The 21,388-nt window shown below is 40.4% G+C and overlaps 1 protein-coding gene across 3 annotated transcripts in view; it reads right to left on the bottom strand.

Moving 5' to 3' along the window:
• Positions 1 to 21,388, bottom strand: part of FIGN (fidgetin, microtubule severing factor) — a 103,655-nt gene that overhangs the window by 614 nt on the left and 81,653 nt on the right. For all 3 annotated transcript variants that reach the window (XM_054830713.1, XM_054830710.1, XM_054830711.1), the window contains one exon: positions 1 to 7,419. This exon is cut by the window's left edge and continues 614 nt beyond it. In XM_054830713.1, the coding sequence (XP_054686688.1) occupies positions 5,171 to 7,411 (2,241 nt within the window). In that variant the 5' untranslated portion in view covers positions 7,412 to 7,419 and the 3' untranslated portion in view covers positions 1 to 5,170. The remainder of the gene's footprint in view (positions 7,420 to 21,388) is intronic.

Here is a 21,388-nt window from a genome sequence, read left to right on the forward strand (position 1 = left end):
CTTTTTCTATTATAAAACAACAAGAAGAAATGAATGTGCTCCCAACCTTGGTGTAGTACAGAACCATTTTATAAATATTTAACATTCTATAGGACTGATTCATATATTCTCACACAACTCTGTGGCAAGGCTGACCCATACTGCCGACATTCTACATATCACTGAGACAGGGAGGTGAAATTTTCCTGCTTTCAGTCTAATTGTCTTTGACAATTGCAGTGCCTAGTGCTACACTGCTTGTGTTGTATTTAAAAACAGGGGAAAGAGTAGAGACTTGTTCATTAAAGATGCAGTATCCCTGGTTCACAAAAATGCATCTGGCAGGTTCAAAATCGAATGTCAACCAAAGGTCCTTGCAGAGTGTGAGCTTCAGTTCATGTATTGGTTAGTCACCAGCACAGCTGGGCTTTTCGTTAATTCTGAAATACTAGTAGCTCCATGTTTACTAATGTGCTTCATAGAAATCTGCAGATGATTAAATGACTTTTTTTTTTTTTTTAAGTAAAGAGACAAAGCTATTGTTTGGACATGGTGTGTATGCACATATAAATATTATATACACACATGCACACATACAAGATGGAAAGGAGTTAGTGCTGTGAGGACAAGGTTAGCTTTCAGAGCTGATGATGAAAACCAACAGACATAGATTATTATACATTGGAGGGATGACTTTTCTAACAAGGGCAGAAATCAGGAGTAATTCCTTTAAGTCAACAAGGTTAGACCGCCTTCAGCTTGGTGTGAGTGAAAGGGTAGGAGGCCCTACAACTTTTGGCGGCCTTGTTTTGTGACAAAGTGTATCCTTCGGATCTGAGTAATGCACTCTCCCTCGTGACAGAGTGCTTCAGAGGAAAACGCAGAGGGATTACAAGAACAGCCCTTTACCTGAACTCGTACGTATTTGCAGATAGTATAAACCCTGGTCAGATCCCCAAATTTGCTTTCAGTATGTTAACATCTTGATGCAGGAATTAATTTGGATCTTTTTGACTAGACGATCCCCTAATGAAACATCCTATGAAAAAACCCACCTAAATATGACCTTGTACCATTTAACAGAGCACAGCCTCCAAATAGCTGGTAAAGAAACACCCAGATGGTGTTTGGCCTATGTATTTTAGTCAGATGGTTGATTTTCCCCTCAGTAGGTTTGTAATGCTCAAGAAAACATTTTGCCCATCTATCTGCATTTGAGTAGAATACAAACTGACTAATAGATAAATAATCCGTGTGAAAGTAAATAGCCTTAAAGTAAACTGCCTTCACATTCCATTGATCAGCTCGGTCAGCAAACTTTTCTATATTGTCACTAATGTTCTAAATATTTTGGAGAGAAACATGCCAGAAGTATAGAGTATTTCCATTTCTGTCTCACATAAGGTCATTATGAACTCCTCCTTGAATTGATATTGATCCTTCAGCTTGCAGAAATATTCCTCCAATTTATTTTATTTTTGTTGCCATAGGAATTGTTACTGAAGGTACGAGGAAGAAAATGAGCTGATGCAGAATGGGAGCCACACACAAAAATACAACGTAAAGCATCTGCAGCGATGGGCTGACACAGCAGGTGCTCTTTAACCATTTCAGGTTCCTTAACATCCAGGGCTGTGCCAGCTGCTGGGAAGCCCCAGCCAACCACTGGGGCATTTCGGTGGCAGCAGCCTCCGGCTCTGCCCAGTTGTAAAAGACAGCAAAGGGCTTTCTACCATGGAAGTGTCAAAGACCAGCAAATACTTCATCTTGAGGACACCATTAGAACATATTTTGTCTCTCTTCTCAAAAAAAATCCTAACCTTTGGGACCCGCTCAACTTCAGGATCACGCTTCAGCTCTTCCTGGACACTCCTTGACAAGAAGGCTGCTCAGAGGGTGGAGGACCTGCAGCATGCCAAAACCTGCTCTCCAGGGAGAAAACAGGCATGAATGTGGGAGGAGAGAGGAAAGCAGTAAGAAGGACAGGACCTGGCAGGGGGTTCAGCCAGCTGAGGCCCTCTGAATTGGGGGAAATTCCATCAAAGTTGTGGCCAGAAACCACTTGGAGAAGGGCTGAGGTGTCTCCTGTTAACACTCCCCGGCCAAGCTCTCACCAAATTCAGCAGGCACCCTCCCAGAGCGGTGCCAAGGACAGCTGCTGGTAAGGAAAGATTTGGGTACAATCTGGCTCTGTTTTCCTCTCCTTACAGCGGCTGTGATAGGGGTGCGCTTTTCCGCGTCTGCTGCCCCAAAGCAGAATTGAGCCCAGGAGAGAGCAAGCGTGAGCGTGCGCGCGCGTGTGGAACCTGCATTTTCGCACCATCTCGGTTTCTGCCTGCTTCTCGCTTTGGTTAACATTTGAAAAATCCATTTCCCAGAGTGACTTTTTAAAGAGAATGATTTAAAGCTGGAAGCCAAAGGGACCATTTACAATTTTGTTTGCTTTTGGTTTTGCTACTGGAGAAAAAGAGGAAAAAAACCCCACTCTAGTGGGTAGCTTTCATTTTACCAGCTGCAACAAAATGCGTTAGGAGTACGGTTAGGAGAAACAGTTAACAAGAGCTGGTTTATCAAAACTTGCCCGAGCCTTTCAAATGAGCCAGCTCAATGGCAGATACGAAAGGCGATGTCTAAGACAGAAATTGGGTCAGCAATCTGCAATAGCGTACTTGCCAGTGTGATCAGCGTGAACCTACAGCTAATGGGGACACCAGGATCTCCCAGATAGGAGGATGGTGGAATGACCAGGGTGAAGAAGCAGCCTGTGGAGGTTTGGGGAAGCAGAAAGACTGGGTTGTAACAAGGACCATAGACTTTAATTGCTGTTGAAAGGAAAAAGAAAAAAGAAGGGGGGAAAAAAAAAGGAAAGAAAAGCAGGTGATGTACTTAAGTCTTACTTTCTATATCCTTAATGAAAGGCACTGTTTTTAAAATGGTACTTTTATGCTTAAAACATAAAGTTTTAGATAGACAAAACGTTTGCCAGGAATCCATCTTAAATTAGATTTTGGTTTATTTGCTCTGGTTTTAGCATGTTCTATCTAAATATATATATATCTTAAAAGAAAAATAAAAGGAAAGTAATAATCAAGAGTCATAAATTTCCAGCAATATCACAAAATCCCTCGTTAGCTTTCTGAACACTAAATGTCTCCATTGATTTAACAAAACGAACAAGGTCTGTACAATTTTTGAGAAGACAAACATGATCTAGTAACAGATTGGTATCTCTCTTCTTGGGGCTTTCAGTGCATTTATTTAATGGTTTTGAATGTACATTACTTAACAGAAACATTAAATGCCAGTGCTTTGCAACAGTTTTGTTACTGTCTCTTTAAAGTAAACAAACAAAAAAATACATTCAAAAAAGCAAGGCTGTTTTGCTCGTGTGACGGCAGAGGCTTTGGGCAGCTGCAGCGCGTGCCGCTCCTGCTCAGAGACATTACCCAACATCAGTCAGCTGTCACCAAAAGAGTTGCACGGAAAGCACTAAAGGATAAAAAGAAAGGGGGGGGGGGTATGGGGTGGGGGGAGAACAGAGCAAAATGCCACACATGCCAGCTAGTCTTTCCAGAAGGAAGACGCCGGAGTATGTCTATCTGGGGGAGGAAAAAGGGGGGCAAAGAGCACTAACGTTGAGGAAAACTTGACTTCGGGGGAAAACCAGCAGCTCTCTGAAACTCGTTTAGCAGGTTCGCATTCCTAACGTAATCTGACTTTTGCGTTGGTGTTGGGTTTTGCCCTATTTCTTCCTTTGCTTTCCAAGAGAAATGTAACAAAACTGAGGTAGAAATAATGGTGGGCACACTCCAGCCTGGAAGGTTTCTAATGGACGCTAAATGAAGATTGCATTAAGGACAATGGAGCCGGACGTACACAACAAAAACTCAACTTTACAGTTGGGGAAGGGAAATAAATGTACTTTGAGGGTTCAGTTTTGCTTTGTTATTTGTACTGTTTGTTTGGTCACAGTCCGCTGCGTTGCTATAAACAGCTCTGCAACCCATAGCTCTGCCAGCGCCCTACACTGATCCCACTCCCTACAGCTTCACCAAAGCCACCTCAAAACTACGACCGGAGCCGCGCAACAAAGGCCAGCTTAAGGTCACAGCTAAAGGTAAGTTGCCTCTCGGAGTCCTACCAAATCTTACGGTTGACTGTTTCGGATGCTAACGTAAACCAATTAAGTGGCTCTTTTATCATCTATGCACCTTCTAAAGACTGTATCACGTAATTATCAAGGAACAATATGCTGAAAACTCTTACAGTTTACCAACGAGAGAAATCGTTCTGCTCTGGTTGCATCTGACACATTGGCAAAAGAACCGTTTCTGAACGCTGGGAAATCCTTCTGTTTCTATTTTTAAAAACTGTAAAGCTTCAGTCATATCACACTTTAGTTTCTTCCTGGATACATTCAAAGTAATTTTCCTTGCCATTTTCCAATTGTTGAGGTAAACATACATATTTAATATAAAGTAACATTGAAGCCTAGCCTATAACTCTCAGCAGTACATAGTGCTTTCAACACATTCCTTTGAGGTACTGTACAAATCACAATCACTTTCCTGAGTTTTTGCAGACAGAACATTAAAAGAAATGAACTGCAGAAATTAAGGTCCAGATTACCATTACCCTGTTTTACCTGTTCTTAGTTTAACACCGCAGAACAGACAGGATTGAGGAATACTGTTGCTCTTAGAATAGCAAAAATCTGGTTCTCTGTCGCAACACAACCGTTCATCTCTTTAGTCCAATAATGTTTGAAGTTAAAGCTCTTTATATTAGCACATGCCACCAATGTAATTGTGAGGCAAACAAAAAATAAAGCACCACTTCAGGCACTTGACAGCAACTAAATCTCAAGAACAGCAGAATGGAATCAACACACAGGGTTCATGTCCTTCTGAAATCAACCCACTTGCACCTTGCTCCTTGGTGAGTATTGTCTAGCTTGAACAGAACTGAGCATCAACATGCGCTTTCTGTCATCTGTGGCTTTTTCAGATCAGCAGCTCTTGTTTGATGCACTTTTCCTTCAAGTCTACCCTGGCTCTTTAGAGGCAAGGTAAATTGTAGTCTTCCCAGTACCCTTTGCAATTTTAACACTACTGAAAAGGGTTCTCTACCCTACGTAGCAGGTTCTGTGTGTGCCAACATTCATTACTTTTTTTTTTTTTTTAAAGTAGTATCACTGACTGCAACCAAACATTTTGTTCCATTCAACATATGTATCAAGCTCTTTTTGAGATATGCTAGGCTGTATCTTGCAGAAAGCATTTTCAAAGTCTTGATATGTAACTGGCCTCAACTGGCTGGGCATAATGGCTGAAAGGTCTGTGGCTGGCATGGCGTGGAGTGGGCCCACCAGGGCTTCCTGACACAAGTGAGCCACATCTAGTCCAGAAAAGCCTTCTGTGCGCTGGACAAGCAGTGCAACCTCCTTGTCATTGAGACAGTAATTGTGCTGTGAGAGCAGTTGTACTATTATCTGGTGCCTCGCTGTGCTGTCAGGAAGTGGGATTAAAAGTCGTTTCATGAAGTACCTTCGAAGAGATTCATCAATTTCTTCCGGTTTACTCGTGGCGCAAATTACTACTATTTGGTCCTCAGCAGAAGTCAGTACAGTGTCCAGCTGCATAAGGAACTCGGTTCTCATCCGACTTACTGGACTGTGTTCTTCGCTCACTTGAGAGGAAAGGAGCATATCAATGTCACTAACAAAAATCACCGAGGGCTGGCGACACCTTGCCACGAGGAAGGACGCGTGGACAATTTTTTCTCCTTCCCCTAACCACTTTGTGACAAGGCCAGAACCAGCGATTTTGAAAAATGTGGCCCCCAGCTGACTAGCTATACATCTGCCCATTAATGTTTTGCCTGTTCCCCGAGGTCCAAATAAAAGGATGCTCCGAGGTAGAGCAGTCAGTCCATTGAATGCATCTGACCTCAATACTGGCCATAAAACCTCCTCCTTAATGACGGCCTTTACTAGATCTAGGCCAGCGATGTCGCTCCAGTCCACAGGAGGTCCTTGGTTGATAATCTCATTGGTAACAAGGTCAATGAGGTGTGTGTCAGTATTCTTCAGTTGCTCGTCCACAGAGTGGTTGGATGAGGTAGCTGCACGAAGTCCCGGGCCTTGCATTGGGTGAGGGAGGAGCTGCCTGTGCTCGTCACCGTGCTCATTCATTACAGGGGAGGTATACTTCCCAAACGAGTCACTCGATCTCGAACCCAGTGAGTTTTTAGCAGTACTATAGGATGGGGGTGTTAGAGCCCTACTGGACTGGCTGCTGAATTTCCTTTGCTGTTCAGAGGACATTAGCTGCTTTGTTGGCTTAAATGCTAAGGATGATGTTTCAGCACTTCTGTCAAAACCATTCCCCCTGTTTGCATTTGAAATGCTGTTGTCGGGCATTCGATACATGGGACTCTGTGTAGATCTCTGTTGGCCATAGCTGTAATTTCCATAACTGGAGTCCATTTCTCCTTGCCCTGCCATGTAGAAAGCTTTTCTTTTGAGAGAGCTGGCTGAACTGTTTGTCAGGGCAGACGGCGCGATGGGCGTCAGACTGTGGCCCTGGTAGGAGTAACTGGGGACAGTGGTCGGGGGCAGAGGGGTCGGAGCAGGGATTCCTGAAGGCAGGTACGCCGAGGGCGGCGGGGCACCCCCAGGGCTGTACCCAGGGCCAACAGCGGTTTGAGGAGGGTAACTGGCGGAAGGGTAGCTGTAACTGGAGAGGTTAGAGGTCCCGTTGTAGCCAGGGACGAGGGCTGGTGGCGGCGGTGGTGGCGGGGGCTGTAAAAGTCCCGAGCTATGCAGGGGGGATGGATGGGGGGACGGAAGCGCAGGTGCTGGCTGGCCACTGTAACTGGTATGCAAGTACGAGCCGTTGTATCCTGCAGCGTATTCCTGAGATGGGAGCCCTGAATGAAGACTGGGAACGGTGTGACTTCCGCAGGTGCTGCTGGAGTAACTGGGTTCAGCCAGGTTACTGGCCACCCCAGGAGAGCTCCCGATGCTGGCCGAGACATCTGCGGGAGGGAGGGCTGCACTTACCCCAGCTTTGCTGGCGGTGATAACGTCTGGGACACAGTTCATGGGATACACGCTCTCCGAGTTCAGCGATGGCTGCCAGGGCTCGCTTTCATTCTTCCGGCCGTTCACCAGCCCCGAGGGAGCTTCAGAGTAATTGCTGAGAATGGGCCGCTCGGCTGGGCCTTCCAAAATACCAGAGTATTTTTCTGCATACTTTTTCAGAAGATTGGAGGCGGTCAGAGCCGAGATGTCGTCGTTGGCCCAGGCGTACTGGTAGGTGCGCTGCAGGTGTCCCCGGTAGGCTTCCACCTTGTGGGCAGGGGACCGGGTGGTTGAAGTGATATCAAAGTGCTGTTCTGGCCACTGGGCATGCTCCGGCGTCCACTGCATCTTCAAGCCTAGGGCGGCAGGAAAAAACAAAGTTAACAGTGAGCTTGGCCTTCTTCGGAGGCTTTTAAATGAGTTCTCGAACATACTGTCTGTGAACTTCTCCAGCTCTCTGAAACACTGTACTTAACACCACAAATCTTTAAGGAAAGAAAATGCAGTGCCCTTAGAAAGCAGGAGAAACTGCTTGCTTTATTGTAGCCACACACGGAGCCACGTTTTTTGCCGATTCGGTAGGGGCTTAGTTGTTGGTTTAAAAAAAAAAAAAAAGAAAAAGAGTAATGCCAGATTTCTCAAAGTAATTAAATAAGACTCAGTACATTTTAAATACTCTGAGTGCAGATATATTGTTATCATACAAGGCATCCAACTGCTCTGTCCTCTCTCATCACTGTTTCAGTTTTATATTTTAACCAATATAAAAATATGAGACACAGCTGACAGATCACATCTAGGATACCTCTCTTATTTGGTACTGAACACCTAGTTAGCACAGTATAATGCACCCTGCGCAGAACAATATGACACAGACATAGCAGGTCATTCCATAATCCAACTCTCATCTAAAGTGGTCCACGACAGTTTCAAATCTGCTTCGTGGAGTGCAGCAAAGCAATCTCCCAGGCAGCGCTCCGTCGCTTTCATCACACAAAGCCTACAACTCGGTATGAATTACAACTGGCTCCTTTCTGCCTCTCAGTTCTGTTGTTGAGGCTCTGGAAAAAAAACAAGCATGACTTGTCTGTCGGTCTCCTTGCTTGCTCGCTCTTCCCCCCCTCCCTGCCTCACAGCCTCCAGGGTACAAAGAAAGAGGGTTAAAAAAAAACCACAACAAAACTAAAAACAAAGATGAAAAAAAAGAAAAAGGAACAAGAAATGAAGCCAGGTCCCTAAAAGTTCTGTGGCTTCCACAGCTGGCTATAAAAACAAACCTTATCAATAAAAAAAAAACCCCACAAAAACAGAAAAAATGCAAATGTCTTTTTAAAGCAATTAATCTTGTAAATAATGTGACGCGAATTATCCCCCCTCCTCGTAATCCACGGCGCACAGCGAGCACAATTTACAAGCCTTAAGATAACCCCCTCCAAGTCGTACCTATGCGTGGTAGACACATTGCTGATTTTTGTACGGCTGTATCAAATAGACCTCCTTAATCTCTCTCGTATTACCAAAAGTGATTTTTGCAAAGAGTCTTGTGCCCTCTGGCACAGATTCCCCGATAAGGAGGAGGCCTAGTCGAAATGAAGCATCTGTGGCACTAGCTCCCCTCTGAATTACCGCAGACTATTTTGACAGCTTCTACCCCCTCCTGTTTGTCTCCCCAACCCCTTTAGCTCTTCATTGCCTGACTCTGGCATCTGACATGGCCAGCTTAGCCTCGCTGAGCTAAGCCTAACACAGCACACAGTTTGGTAACAGAATGGCATGTTTATTCCCTTCTGACTCCCTCTTCCTTGTTTGCAAAACCACTGCACCAGACACTGGAAGTTAATTAGCAGGATGATGCTGTGCTAATTGTGTTAATTTACAAGGTTTTAGTCAAAGAGAATCATGCCAGGGCTGGCACTGCTGTCATGCCTCCGACTTAATGATTAAGAAATACTGAAAACAAGGTGGGAAGGATTGCAGTAATTACACAATAAATGAATAAAGCAACAGATTCATTTGCAATTATATTTTATTGCAGTTGCACTCATTTGCATTTGGATTCTTCATTTTATTTTTGGATTCATGTATTTGCAAATCACCAAATCATTTAAATTTAGCCTGAAAACTGCAAAGTACCTCTAATTGAGCCTTATATTTTATTAGTACAAGTACTGCAAATCTCAGTCCACGTGAGCATGCCATTGATTACTTGTGGATTTTTTTTCCTGAGCGTTCTCTTTCTCTCTCATTTTTCAAACACTTTGACAACTTGAGAAAAATGTCTGTTAACAATTATACAGCTATCCTATAAAAGTTAATTCAGAGAAGTGCTTTTGACAAATGCAGCTTTGAGACTGAGTTTTTGGCAGATTTATTTCTTTCATTTAGCATTAATATAATCTTTTTTGCTAATTGTTTCTGATGTTTCAACCACTGCCTTTCAGAGGGGGTAAATGTATCATGAAATTGGGTGAAATTATAGAAATCATGCTCATATGAAAACAAATGCAATTTTAATGAGAAACTATCAGAAGCTTTTCAGAAATCATACTTTGTTAAATTCAGCCGGAAATCTGAAGAGCAAATCACCAAGAGCCAATTGCATGTAATCAGTATCTAAAATTCTTCTAGTGTCGTGGCATTTACTTCAAGCTTTTTTAAAAGGAAAGAATATTAATGTTCCTGTAAGGTAAAACTGCCTAACAAACAAACAAGTTCATTATCCCTATTAAAAAAAAGGAAAAAAAAAGAAAAAAAAGAAAAAAAAAAAAAGCCAAGCAAACAAACCCTAACCATGTTCTACGATAGCGGGCTTATAAGGTTACCAAAACACCGAAGGCTTCTGTTACAGAGATGCAGAAGAACTTGAGGAGATTGCTGTTTCACTAGATGCTAATCAACAGATGCCATGAGAAAAACTCTTCGCAAAGAATGCGCTAAAGCAGCAGTGAAACTTTTGAAGAAGAAGGTAAAATAGGCATGGATGGAGCAGAGAATCTGACTGAGCTGGTACTTGTACTGTAGTTAATGAATATGCTTTTGGCACGTTGTCTTTAATGGCTTGTAAAAGGAAGAGTATTCAATTTAGAGATAAAGGAATGTGCTAGGTCAGAGCACAACAACATATATCATACACTAGCCACTTAGCAAGCTTTTCAAAATACCTTTCACAAATACTTTAAAAAAATTTCATCAATTTCTCCTTTTTATTTAGAATGAATCGTGTGCTTTTAAAATAAAATAATTCTATTTCTAGTCACAGTGGGGAGATGTACTTAGATGGTGTAAAAATTCAATTATTTGAATTTTATTTGTCTAGATTAATTTATTTTCCTTATTATGAGGCTGCAAAAGAATGTGAGAAAATCTGAATTATCCGTTATATGAGGAGGAGGGAAATCACATCATCAGCATTCTTTATTTGGAATAATTGCTAGATAGACCAGTAGTTTCACATTGTCATGCTATCTTTGGATATGCTCACTGCACAATAATTGAAAGTTTATTTATTGATGCATATTAAATACCAATGCATTTAACAAAGGCTGTAAAGGCAGGATTAGGCTTTGATTAGATAAGCTTAAGAGAACAGGACTGTTCTCATCCCATGAAACATGAGCATTTATTCCAGCACATTGCAATCATTAGTGTTATTTGGAAGCATAGGTTAATAGTTAACCATAAGCATATTTTTTGCATTAGTATGCAGTGAAGAAATCTGTATTTACATGGACTCCTCTGGAATGGGCTGGGCTGGGGGGCACAAAGAGCCATTTCTTCAATTTGGTATTAATCAAAAAAGCAGCAAACTTTTGCTAGGTTTGACTGTGTTTGTTAATAGTTCAATAATTGTTTGACAAGAGTCAAATGTCTGATTTGGGAGGGAAAAAAAAAAAAAAGCAGCTTTAGTATCGTTTAATTATGCAAACACCCCCTCCTCTCCCCAAATTGCTTAATGTTTGCAGCCACTTCCTCTCTATGTTTTAAATTGTATTTTATTAGTTGCTTTTTGCTTGAGCTGATATACCTTCCTGCATTTCTTTTGTTAGGAATCCAAATGCTGAGATAAACATCTAAAATCAGGTAAATAAGGGCACATATAGAGGTTGCATTTTTTTTAGCATAATTAAAACATACATAAACCACAGTCCTGCAGATAGTGTATCTGATTAATAACTTACTGAAAATCCAGAAGCAATAGAAGGCTGAATGTATTTTTCATAAAAAATATTTGCTAACTTTGGAATCCTCTGAGCTATCGACATTTTTGAACTGTGTAAACTGTGCTGGTATGGGCTGTAAAAGGCAAAAGGAAAGGATTCTGTTCTTTAAGTACAGGTATGTACTTATCAGAGAATTGCTTTTAAGATAAATTTAATACACTATATAGAAGAGGCAGTGTAGGCTTTTTTAGCAGTATCTATTTTTCCTTGTCCCAACAGCTTTGCTATACATCCCTCCCTCCATAATTCTTCCAGTTGGATCTATCTGAATTACATTTAAAGTAATTATAGTCAACAATTTCATTATTCAATTCCTTTGAGCCAAGTGTTTGACCATTACTTCTTTCCCTTCTAATTTTGTGCACTTAGGCTGAAAATGTAAAATCTAATACATAATACTTTATCAGTTTCACATGAAATAATTCCATATGGCAGAAATCCACTTACATGTTCTGATTTATGAATTAAAATAAACAAAACAAACCGACAAACAAAAAAAGAATGCCAGAGTTAGGAAAAAATAACATTGTAGTCTGAACGCAAAAAGGAACAAGCAATGTTCTACACATCCTGGATGTCCAGTGGGGGCTCGATCCTGCTGGGAGCTCGAGTGAGTTTGCACATATAAAGAACCCTCCTCCGCTCGTGCCCTCGGTATCAAGTCAAATTGCTGAGCCCCTCACAGGATTATATCTGTTACAGAAGATAAAAATAAGTAACTAGCCTTTCCTTTCAATTTAAATAGAAGGACTTCTGTTTAAAACAGGCATGGAAAAGTCCAGAAATACTAGCTAGGACCACACTGGGCGAGAACACAAGAGAGGATAGATAAACGGTGTGCCACAGAAAAGTCCAAGTGATGACAGTCACCTTCCAACTAACCAACTTGGTTAACAACAATCTGCTTTAGACAAGGACACTAGGACTTTAGTAAACTTCTCATCTATTCACATTCTAATAAAATAATCAAGCTAAAATTAAATCATACGCAACTGTGGGTTTCTGAAGATACTGGCAGAGGTTGCATTGCCCTTCCAGAGATGCTAGGGAACAAAACCTAAATGACACGGAACTACTGTGAGCAAGGAACTAGAAACAGGGCAGCACACCAACCTTCCCAACCGGGCACCAAAGTTTCAGTTTGGATCGAGCCCCCCAACCGTTCCTTCAACGTACCTGAGGCAAAAGAAAATAATTCTCCTGTTTTGGCTGTTTTGGTCTCCCTGTTCCTGCACTGTCCATCCCTGCAGTGCCTTAGGTCCTGTTTAGCAAAGGTCTGCAGGTTCATTTGTAAACATCAGTAGCTCAAGTTCAAGGTTCTTAACTTTAGGCGTATGGTTAAATATGATCCGAGCAACTGCTTAATGTGCTGTTGAAATTGGGTAGACTGTACCAGGGGTGAACAAGTACATGAGATGCTTCTGATAACTGTCCATAACAGACTCGTAGGAGCACACTGTTGCGAGGTAGGACACTCCAAAACCACGGCTCTGAGTATCACCAACCCTCTTCCCTCTAAACTTGCAAGTGGATGTGAACTTCATCGCTTTGGATTGTTTACACATTTAGCCAAAGTCGCCAAAATCTCCCTCTGCCCACTGACCTGTTACTCTCAGCCCTGTCTCCAATTATTCGAGACATTGAGTATTTACACAACAGACCATAATGACTTTAGCCAAGGGATTGCTTCTTGTGGACACGCAGAGATCAGCTCTGCCAAAACAGCTATTGACTTAAATAGGCACTTCACTGGGAATGTGCCGGGACTCCTCAAACCTCACTCTTCAGTGAGAGCCAAAGGTGTCAGTACTTTAAGGATCAGGCCCTGAATCCACATTTTAAAATTCTTCTCAAGCATGGGACAGAGCTGAATAAATGAGTCATGCCATAACCCCTGTAGGACACATAACTCCCTGGGTTTGTACTAAATCTGATAATATTTTGTAAGACTGTATACTGTCATATGTCCCATAATAATAAAAATTAATTCAAGATAAAACATTTCTTTTACACTCCATTTTTTATTAATAAGCATAATTTCATCTGTTTGAAGATAGTGCAACTGATCTCTCTTAATTGGAAACAGGAGGGATTTTGAAGAGTGGATTGAGCTAATTATGTTTTGCAAGAAAAAAAAAAAAAGGAAAGAAAATGATTCCCACATTTATTTTCTAATTACTCAGTGAAGACCTCTGCTCCAGTCCATGAGGAACTCCTTTGACGTCAAAGGATTCGGTGGGAGGAAGAGCCTCCAACTGAGCTGCCCTGCCGTACGGGCCCAACTTTGGAAGCTTTTTTTCAGTAAGTGGCAGCCACAAACTCATGAAATCAGGCCTGGAAAGTGCTCTCAGCATTTTCTTGGTAGGGGTCTGTTCTTCCTCTTATTATGTATAGCCTACGCATGCCACGCGCATCAGTGGGAGCAAGCTGTTGGCAGGGTGTTTACAATATGATTCCCATCTAGCAGGGATAGTGAAAACATTTCAATCTTTAAAACAAAACACTTAAATCACGAGTAATATTGAGGATCACATATATGTCAACAGCACTTAAAGATAAAAGCAGTAAGAAAAACGCAACGTATTTTAGGAGAGCCTGGACCGGTTAAAAATGAAATTCCAAGCGTGGAATCTCAAACTAATACATCCCAATTATCTAATTTAAATACTGTCAAATGATTATTCCTTTAAAATCACACTTTCACACCTCACAACAGCAAATTGCAATACGTTTACAGCAAATGAGTTCTCTCCCTCCAAGCCCCCTCCCTGCCATTTACATAGAGCAGCGCCTTCGACAGTCACAAAGATGTTTCTGGCTAAACGGCCTTTACAGATCCATCAGCTTCAAAGGCCTTAGGAAACCGAAATAAGGAGAAATGATGGTCAAGCAAGCAAAGGGAAGCTCGGGCCAGAGATGACGCTGCCATACGTTGCCAGCAGAAGCAGGCTGGATCCGAAGGGCGGGCAAGCAGCAGCCCACAGCCATGGCCGAGAGGGGCTGCAGCTGGTACCTGGGCACCTCACGGGGCCTCCCAGGGTGCTGCCCACCTCGGAGGTCTCGGTTGCTCTGTGGCAGCAGTTCTGAAGCACAAACATATTCACAGCTCGGGGCTCCATCCTTGCAGGGTAATCACATAGATGCACTGTCATTGCATAGCACCAGTAAAACCATTCGTGCATGTGTCAGAATCCTTCTATATGGGGAATTGGCCATATTTGTGATTAATTGTGGCTTATCTTTAAAGTATTTTACTATATCAGTCTGCCCTCACTGTACTCGTTTGCTCATAACACTTTTCTAAACCAACTAGAAACACACTAACAAAGACGATAATTGCAATGAATGTCTTTTAACCTCTTACAATGCTTCCTCTTCCTAGGCTTTATGTTTTTAAGCTGTTTCTGTCAAGTACCTCCAAACAGTAGGATGCCTTTAAAAGACCTAGCATATCTTGTCAATGTCAGATGAATAAGACCATAATAATTTCTCAGAGAATACTCAGAAGAACAGTAACTGTAAACAAAAGTAAGCATAACTTCCATAAAAAAGGCACTTTTTGTAGTCCACTGAACACACACCCATAGCTATAATGTAATATATCACATACTCTGCAATTTATGCCTATATAAACATAAGAATCAATATAACTACTGCAGGATAAGTGTAGTGATTCTGAGAATTAAAGTATTCACATGGTAAAATATAGTCATAAATTAAGACGGAGTTTGGCCACCTGGCACAAGTATTTATGCATATATGCAAACGCAAAATAGTTTAGACCTTGAGCATGATTCTGCTCCCGCTGAAGTGCTTACTTCAGGTCTCTAAGAAACCCAGCTGAAGCTTTAGAAGCGCAGCAAAATGCATACTCTCTTTTTCAGCCAAAAAATACCAGAAGTAGCCTTTTCCTTGGTTCCCCTTCCAGAAGTGGAGCGTGAGGCACATTTACCTTGAAAGAGCATAACACAAATCCTTAAAAGCAGAGCAGATAAAACAGCCTCACTGCTTTATCCTGTTTCTCACGTAATCAACTGCAGCAGGTGAAACACAGAACCCTGAACTTGTTTTTTTAGCAAGTGAGTGAGTGGCAAAAGGAATGAATTTTCAGCACTAGGGACCCTCATATGGAGCATTCAGATCCTGACCTAAACTCTGCCAGGAAAACAAAAAATCTGAAAATGATAATTTTAAATATTGGATTCTATTATTTTTCCATTTCTGTTGCTAATCACGATTCAGTAAATTGTTTCCTTTTACAGGAGTTGGTTTTATTCACAGATAGAATTATTGCTTGGTTCCTCACCGTAAATAAAGCATTTTTAAACCCTTTTTTTCCCATGTATCTTAAATCCATTAAGACAATTTCCTTCTTAAGCTCACTTCCTCTTGCCAAATGAAGATCATCAGGACATACCACACGTGTCCATAGGGACAGCAGAGCTAATGAATATGTATGTTTTATGTCACAACAGAGCACTCCCCTTGTTCTGCAGTATCGACCTTCTCTTATGTGAGTAAATAACAGGTGAGCACTTGTGCATGAGGATAAATGGGGTTAAAACTGCCATAAAGTGACATACTTTATTTGAACAAAGTGAGTGCACAATAAATAGAGATTTAAGTGCTGCTGAATTACATTTTTATGTCATGCTGTTCCAAAATGTTAGAAAATAATCTTGCTCTAAACCACAAGACCAAGTTACTTAGCAAGAGTTATTTAAAATGTAGTTTCCTCCAATTAATAGCAACAGCACTCAGTATAAATTCCACTGCATTATATTTTTAATATATTTTTCAGCCATCATGCTTTAAAATATATATATGTTTGTGTGTATTTATCGCTTTCTATACAGCAAGAGAAGGTTAATTCCAGAGATTTATCTAAGCAGCCCTATTCGCCTTACAAATATGAAGGCAAAGATCAATTTCAGTAAGTTTCAAATAACTGTAGTCGGGTTTGACCCACTACACTCAACTAACAAGAGTGAAAAAGCAAATTTATGTGGGCCAATAACACAATGCTCCAGCCTGTAACCAGGAATACTGCTTTCCTTTCAAAGCGCTTATTCCAAAACCTGCCAACATAGGAAAGGTATGGACAGTTGCTTTGCTGAGATTAGAGTACCTCTGCTAATTAGCTAAATGAGAACAAATACTGATTAAATGTATATATAGAAGTAATCTGACACTCAAGAAAAAAAAAAATCCTTCTGAAGATGACTGCACAGTATACAAAGCTTTCGCAAAATTTGTTTATGTTATTTATGCATTTTGCTTTTTGGCAATCTGCACATTAATTTTTAATGAAATAGTAAAGAGATGTTGCGTCTCACACTTCGATAAAAATATTCTATAGCCAGGACTGGGTGACATAGTGCATTAATTCAGTGTCCTTCACTCCTGGGACCTCCGTATAATTTAGTCCAGCCTGAAGAAAATAACTTTGATCTGAAGGCTGTGGAAAAAGCTACATATGAAATGAGTTTTGGTGGGTTTAGTGTTGTTTCTTATATACAAGACGACATATGAAGATAAACTGCTTTAGAATGCTCCTGACGTGGCCCAGGATTAAGAGCAGGGAGCTCTTAGCAGAGCTCATCCACTCTTTCCCTTTTCCCCGTCGTAGCAGACACACACCACACACGTTTCTCGCTATAGGCATCAGAGCGGCTAGCGCTGGCATACACTGTCTGTCCAAAGAGAATATCCCGCGTAAAAGGATTGTATTATCAACCTGTATACTTATTTGGTCTCTCCATTTAAAAAAAAAAAAAAAAAAAAAGGCAAAAAAAAAAAAAAGCAAACAACAACGTTTATATTTCAACTTGAGAGATGACATGGGAAGAAGGGATGATGTTATCACAGGGAACCCAAGGTTTCCTCCCCAAGGTAGGGAACACCTTAGTTAAGTCATCAGATCTGTACTAATCACGCTCTTAGGGAAACCAGAGCTCCGGCAGAGCTCCTTCCCGGGCTTGGCTGCGCGAGCAGCTGACCCTTCCTTTCCTTCCTGCTCTCCCCAAAGCAGAGAAACAAGATTAAAAGCAGAAGCATAACCAAAGAACTGACATCCTAGAAACACTAAGCTGAGCTAAATCTTTTCCCCACTTAAACCTTTCAATTATTGTATTCCACAAATTCCAAAGATTCTTTCTTGGTCTTTCAATAAAATGTATCTGAATTAACTACTGAAAAATGGCATATAGCCTATTTTTTTGCATGCTTTTGGTTTGGGACTTACTGTATTGTTTCCTGGGCATTTGAAAGGAATTATATAGATTGTTCAGTTAGCTTGACAAATTATCTGGGGAACAGGGAATTTTCTATAGACAAATATAGAAATCTCTCTATATATATATACACACATATACATTTATATATTTTACACACACACAGGCACCAGAGAGGGAATGTCTTAACTGGGACATTTAACTCTGTGTATGCTGATTTTTTTGCCATATTCCTGGAGAGAGCAGGAGAAAAACCTAACCCCTAACTCCTCACGTTGTATGTTGATTCTCTTTTCTCAAAAAGAGCCAAGTTCATCCCGCAACAGGAAAAGTTGAGCCGTGTCCTGAAACGCACAGTATGTCCTTGGGAGGGTGCACAGGCGTTCCAAGGGCCAGAAGAGAATAACGTGCTGGCTTTAAAACCAGAAAGAAATGATAGAGCCCAGCTGATAAAATGTCACATTCCTTTGCAGCTATCACACAAATTCAGCCTTTTCTGTAAACAGCCTTCAAGAGACAACAAAAATCTAAACCATGCGATGATCATATCAATAACTAGCTGAGCACTGTTGATAGCTTAACTAACAATAAACCATGTTATTTCTCCTCTAATTTTGTCCATAGTGTTATTGCATATGTAGTCACCTAATGATGAAATAGTTTTAAAATTTGCTTCAGGGTACAGAAGTCAAGCTCCTCTGATTAGCATCTCAAAGCGCACTACAGGCACACATTTATATAGCTGAATAATAGCACTTGTGTCTGTACGATGCTTTAAAAAAAATGCGCTATTTTACTTGATGTTTGATGATGCACACTGATGAAATTCCTTTCTCTCACAAAATATACAATATCTTACAGCTAACTGTAAGAATTTCAAAGAGAAGGTAGAAAGGTAATGTCACAAAAAGAGCCAAAACAGGGGTTTGGTGTCAATAGGAGACACCTAGACCCCGAGGTTCATGGGTTTAATACTCCTGTCGCTTCTCTGGTTTGAAGCCACAAGAACCACTGAAGTTTACAATTTATTGTGAAGGAGATAAACGTGCCCCACTTTCTACTTTATGATTTTCTTTTTAGGCAACAATTATTCAGCAGTTAATTGCACAAACGATATTTTGTTCACCAGCATTTAGGATCTGTGCCACATGTATAACAAGAACTCATCACAGAAAATATTTCATTAAAATCTAGACAGAGAGGTCTGATATTTGCTGCACTATCTCAGTTTCTGATTTATTTCCCATGCCTAATAAGGTGGCTTCCAAACTTTAATCGAATATGAACCTTTCTAAAATTTGCTGAAAACTGCCTGGACAGCAGTCCGATTTCAGCCACAGTCTGAGAGCCCGGTCCGGCACGTTGCCTTCAGCAGCACCGCATCTCCCACGTGTCTCCCCTGTTTGTCCTTTCTCCAGTCAGATTTTATTACAAGCTTTAGTTACAAAAATCTCCATCAAATTTTGTGTTAAATAATATTATAAAAATGCATCCACGTGAATTTAGTATTAAAAATGCTCTACACTATCAACGGGAACGGTAGGGGGTTACTAAATATTTGGCAACAATAAGCTTAAATTCTTTTTTCCATTAACATTTCTCTTTTCATCCAGAACGTGTATGTAACATACAGGAATGACTTAAAAGAAAGTTTAACATTAATACAGTTAAACACACTTAGCATCAAAAATTAAGTTCATAAACTAACAAATATTCAATGAAGTATTTGATACCAGTAGTATAAATTTATTAAGCTTCATTTTTACTTTGGAAAAATTTTTTAGAAGTTAAAAAACCGCCACCAAACCCAGGTTGAATTATGAGGTACTGTGAAAGCTGTGAGTTTTGTGATTGCAAGTAAAAGATTTACAGATCTAACAGATCTGTAAAAGATTTACAGATAACAACTGAAAGGTGCATTACACTCATCAGAGGAATGCATAACCTCTGCAAAGCAGGTAGGAGTGAATAACTTTAATTTTCTCTCTTCTTATGGCTTTATATTTTTACACAAGGGAAGCAGAAGGAACCTAAATATGATCCTATTTAGATATATTAACTGAAAAGCCTTTGTAGAATTTTTTAGCAAACAGGATTGTGCTTCCAACGCTGCCCATCTAGTTTTCCAATGTGTTAAATTGGACGGCTACTTGGACAGCTCTCTATTCATTACTGAACTGTGGAAAGGAAACACAGAGGTGGCATTCTCCTTTTAAAGCATCTAATGCCTTGTAGCCAGATTCCAAAGCATCAAGGAGAGATTTTTTTTTTTTTTTTTTTTGCTAGACAAGCTGTCGTAATTGAAATGAAGTCTAATCAGACTCATTACTGTTTTCAGCAATTTGCACCACCAAAGATGCTTATTAGGTAACAGTGTTTAATAAACCGCTCTTTAGAAAACTACCAGTAATGAGCTCTTAACAGCCAATCTTTAGCGTGAATGTAATGTGAAAAGTGTTCCTAGCACTGAATAGATTTTCACATTTAGTAGTGTCATAATTAAGCTCAAGGAATTGGTAGCTGTGATGATAGATTTACTGCAATATAGACTCTTTTTTTTTCCCCCTGAAAATATATTTGAAAATACTTGGGGTTCAATAATGTTTCCAGAGCAAATTTTAAAACTCCTTAAAAGACTGTGCTAGACTAGATTAGCTCTGTAAATGGTACTTAATCAGAAAGTATTTGGGGAATGCACAGAGTGCCATAAGTCGGGTATCATCTACCAGGCATGATAAAGTTAATTCCACCTAGCTTTGTTTGACTGCTCTTCTATCACTTACCAATTTCCAGTCATTAATACACAAATAATAATTGTTGTTGTCACCAGCTGAATGATAATGAACAAAAATGGCCAATAAAAAGAGATACTTGAAGAAACGCTTGTCAGTGCTCCTTCCACAGTAACAGCTGAAAATTCTTGAGAAAAAATAGAGCAAATTGGTTCGTTTCAAAATAAAACTATGGATGCATAATATAGGTATATATTTACACACACACACACAACACTAATGCTGGTTTTCCTACATTTCACATACCATCAACTCCTAGTACCTACTTAGCACTAAAAATCCAAGTTCTTAATGTAAAGAACACCATAGCTCTGAAAATGTAGTGTTGTAACATATATTATTCATAAAACACAGCCATCAGCAAGAGATAAGTTTTCATCAATAGAAAGTTCAATTTAACTAGATGTACACCTCGCTGCACTAGTCATATCAATACTACTACCTAACAAATGCTGAAAGAGGCAAAAAAGAAAATAAATTGCACGTATAAGCTCTAGCTAATTAAATATCCAGAGTGAATCTTGAGGAATAGCCACCGTTCTCTCACCAGATTGATTTAGGCCTGACATAATATTTAAAGTTATCAATAAGAAATGACCAAGACTACTTTTTTGTCTCCCACTAGGAAAAATACATAGGGATGCAAATGTTGTTTTGCTTACTAGAGATTCTGCTGGAGAAGGTTTGTGTTGGCAGCCAAGGCTTCGGAAAGAAGCACGTAAAGATGAGTAATCAATAATGAAACCACCAACAAAATGATGAAGACTAATTCTCTTGAACAGAGATTTTTATATCAGAATTCCATGTTAAGATGTTAAGAAGAGCTCTTTTACTGAGGGAGTGCTCTCATTACATCTTTCATATACCCTAGCCCCCCAACTTTGGTAATCCTGAATGCAGCCTCTAAGCCTCCATAGCTGTTTGCAGCTTTCTGAATCAATAGGACTATGAGAACTGAGGCTGCCAAATTAATGCCAGTTTCATTTGATTTTGTGCTATGCACGTCTTTGCACTACAAAGTGGAAAAAGGGGAAAAAACCCCCCTCAAACCCACACCCAGAACTCATTCCCAGATGGGTT

The sequence above is a fragment of the Grus americana genome, chromosome 6, assembly GCF_028858705.1.
Source record: "Grus americana isolate bGruAme1 chromosome 6, bGruAme1.mat, whole genome shotgun sequence".
NCBI lineage: Eukaryota > Metazoa > Chordata > Aves > Gruiformes > Gruidae > Grus > Grus americana.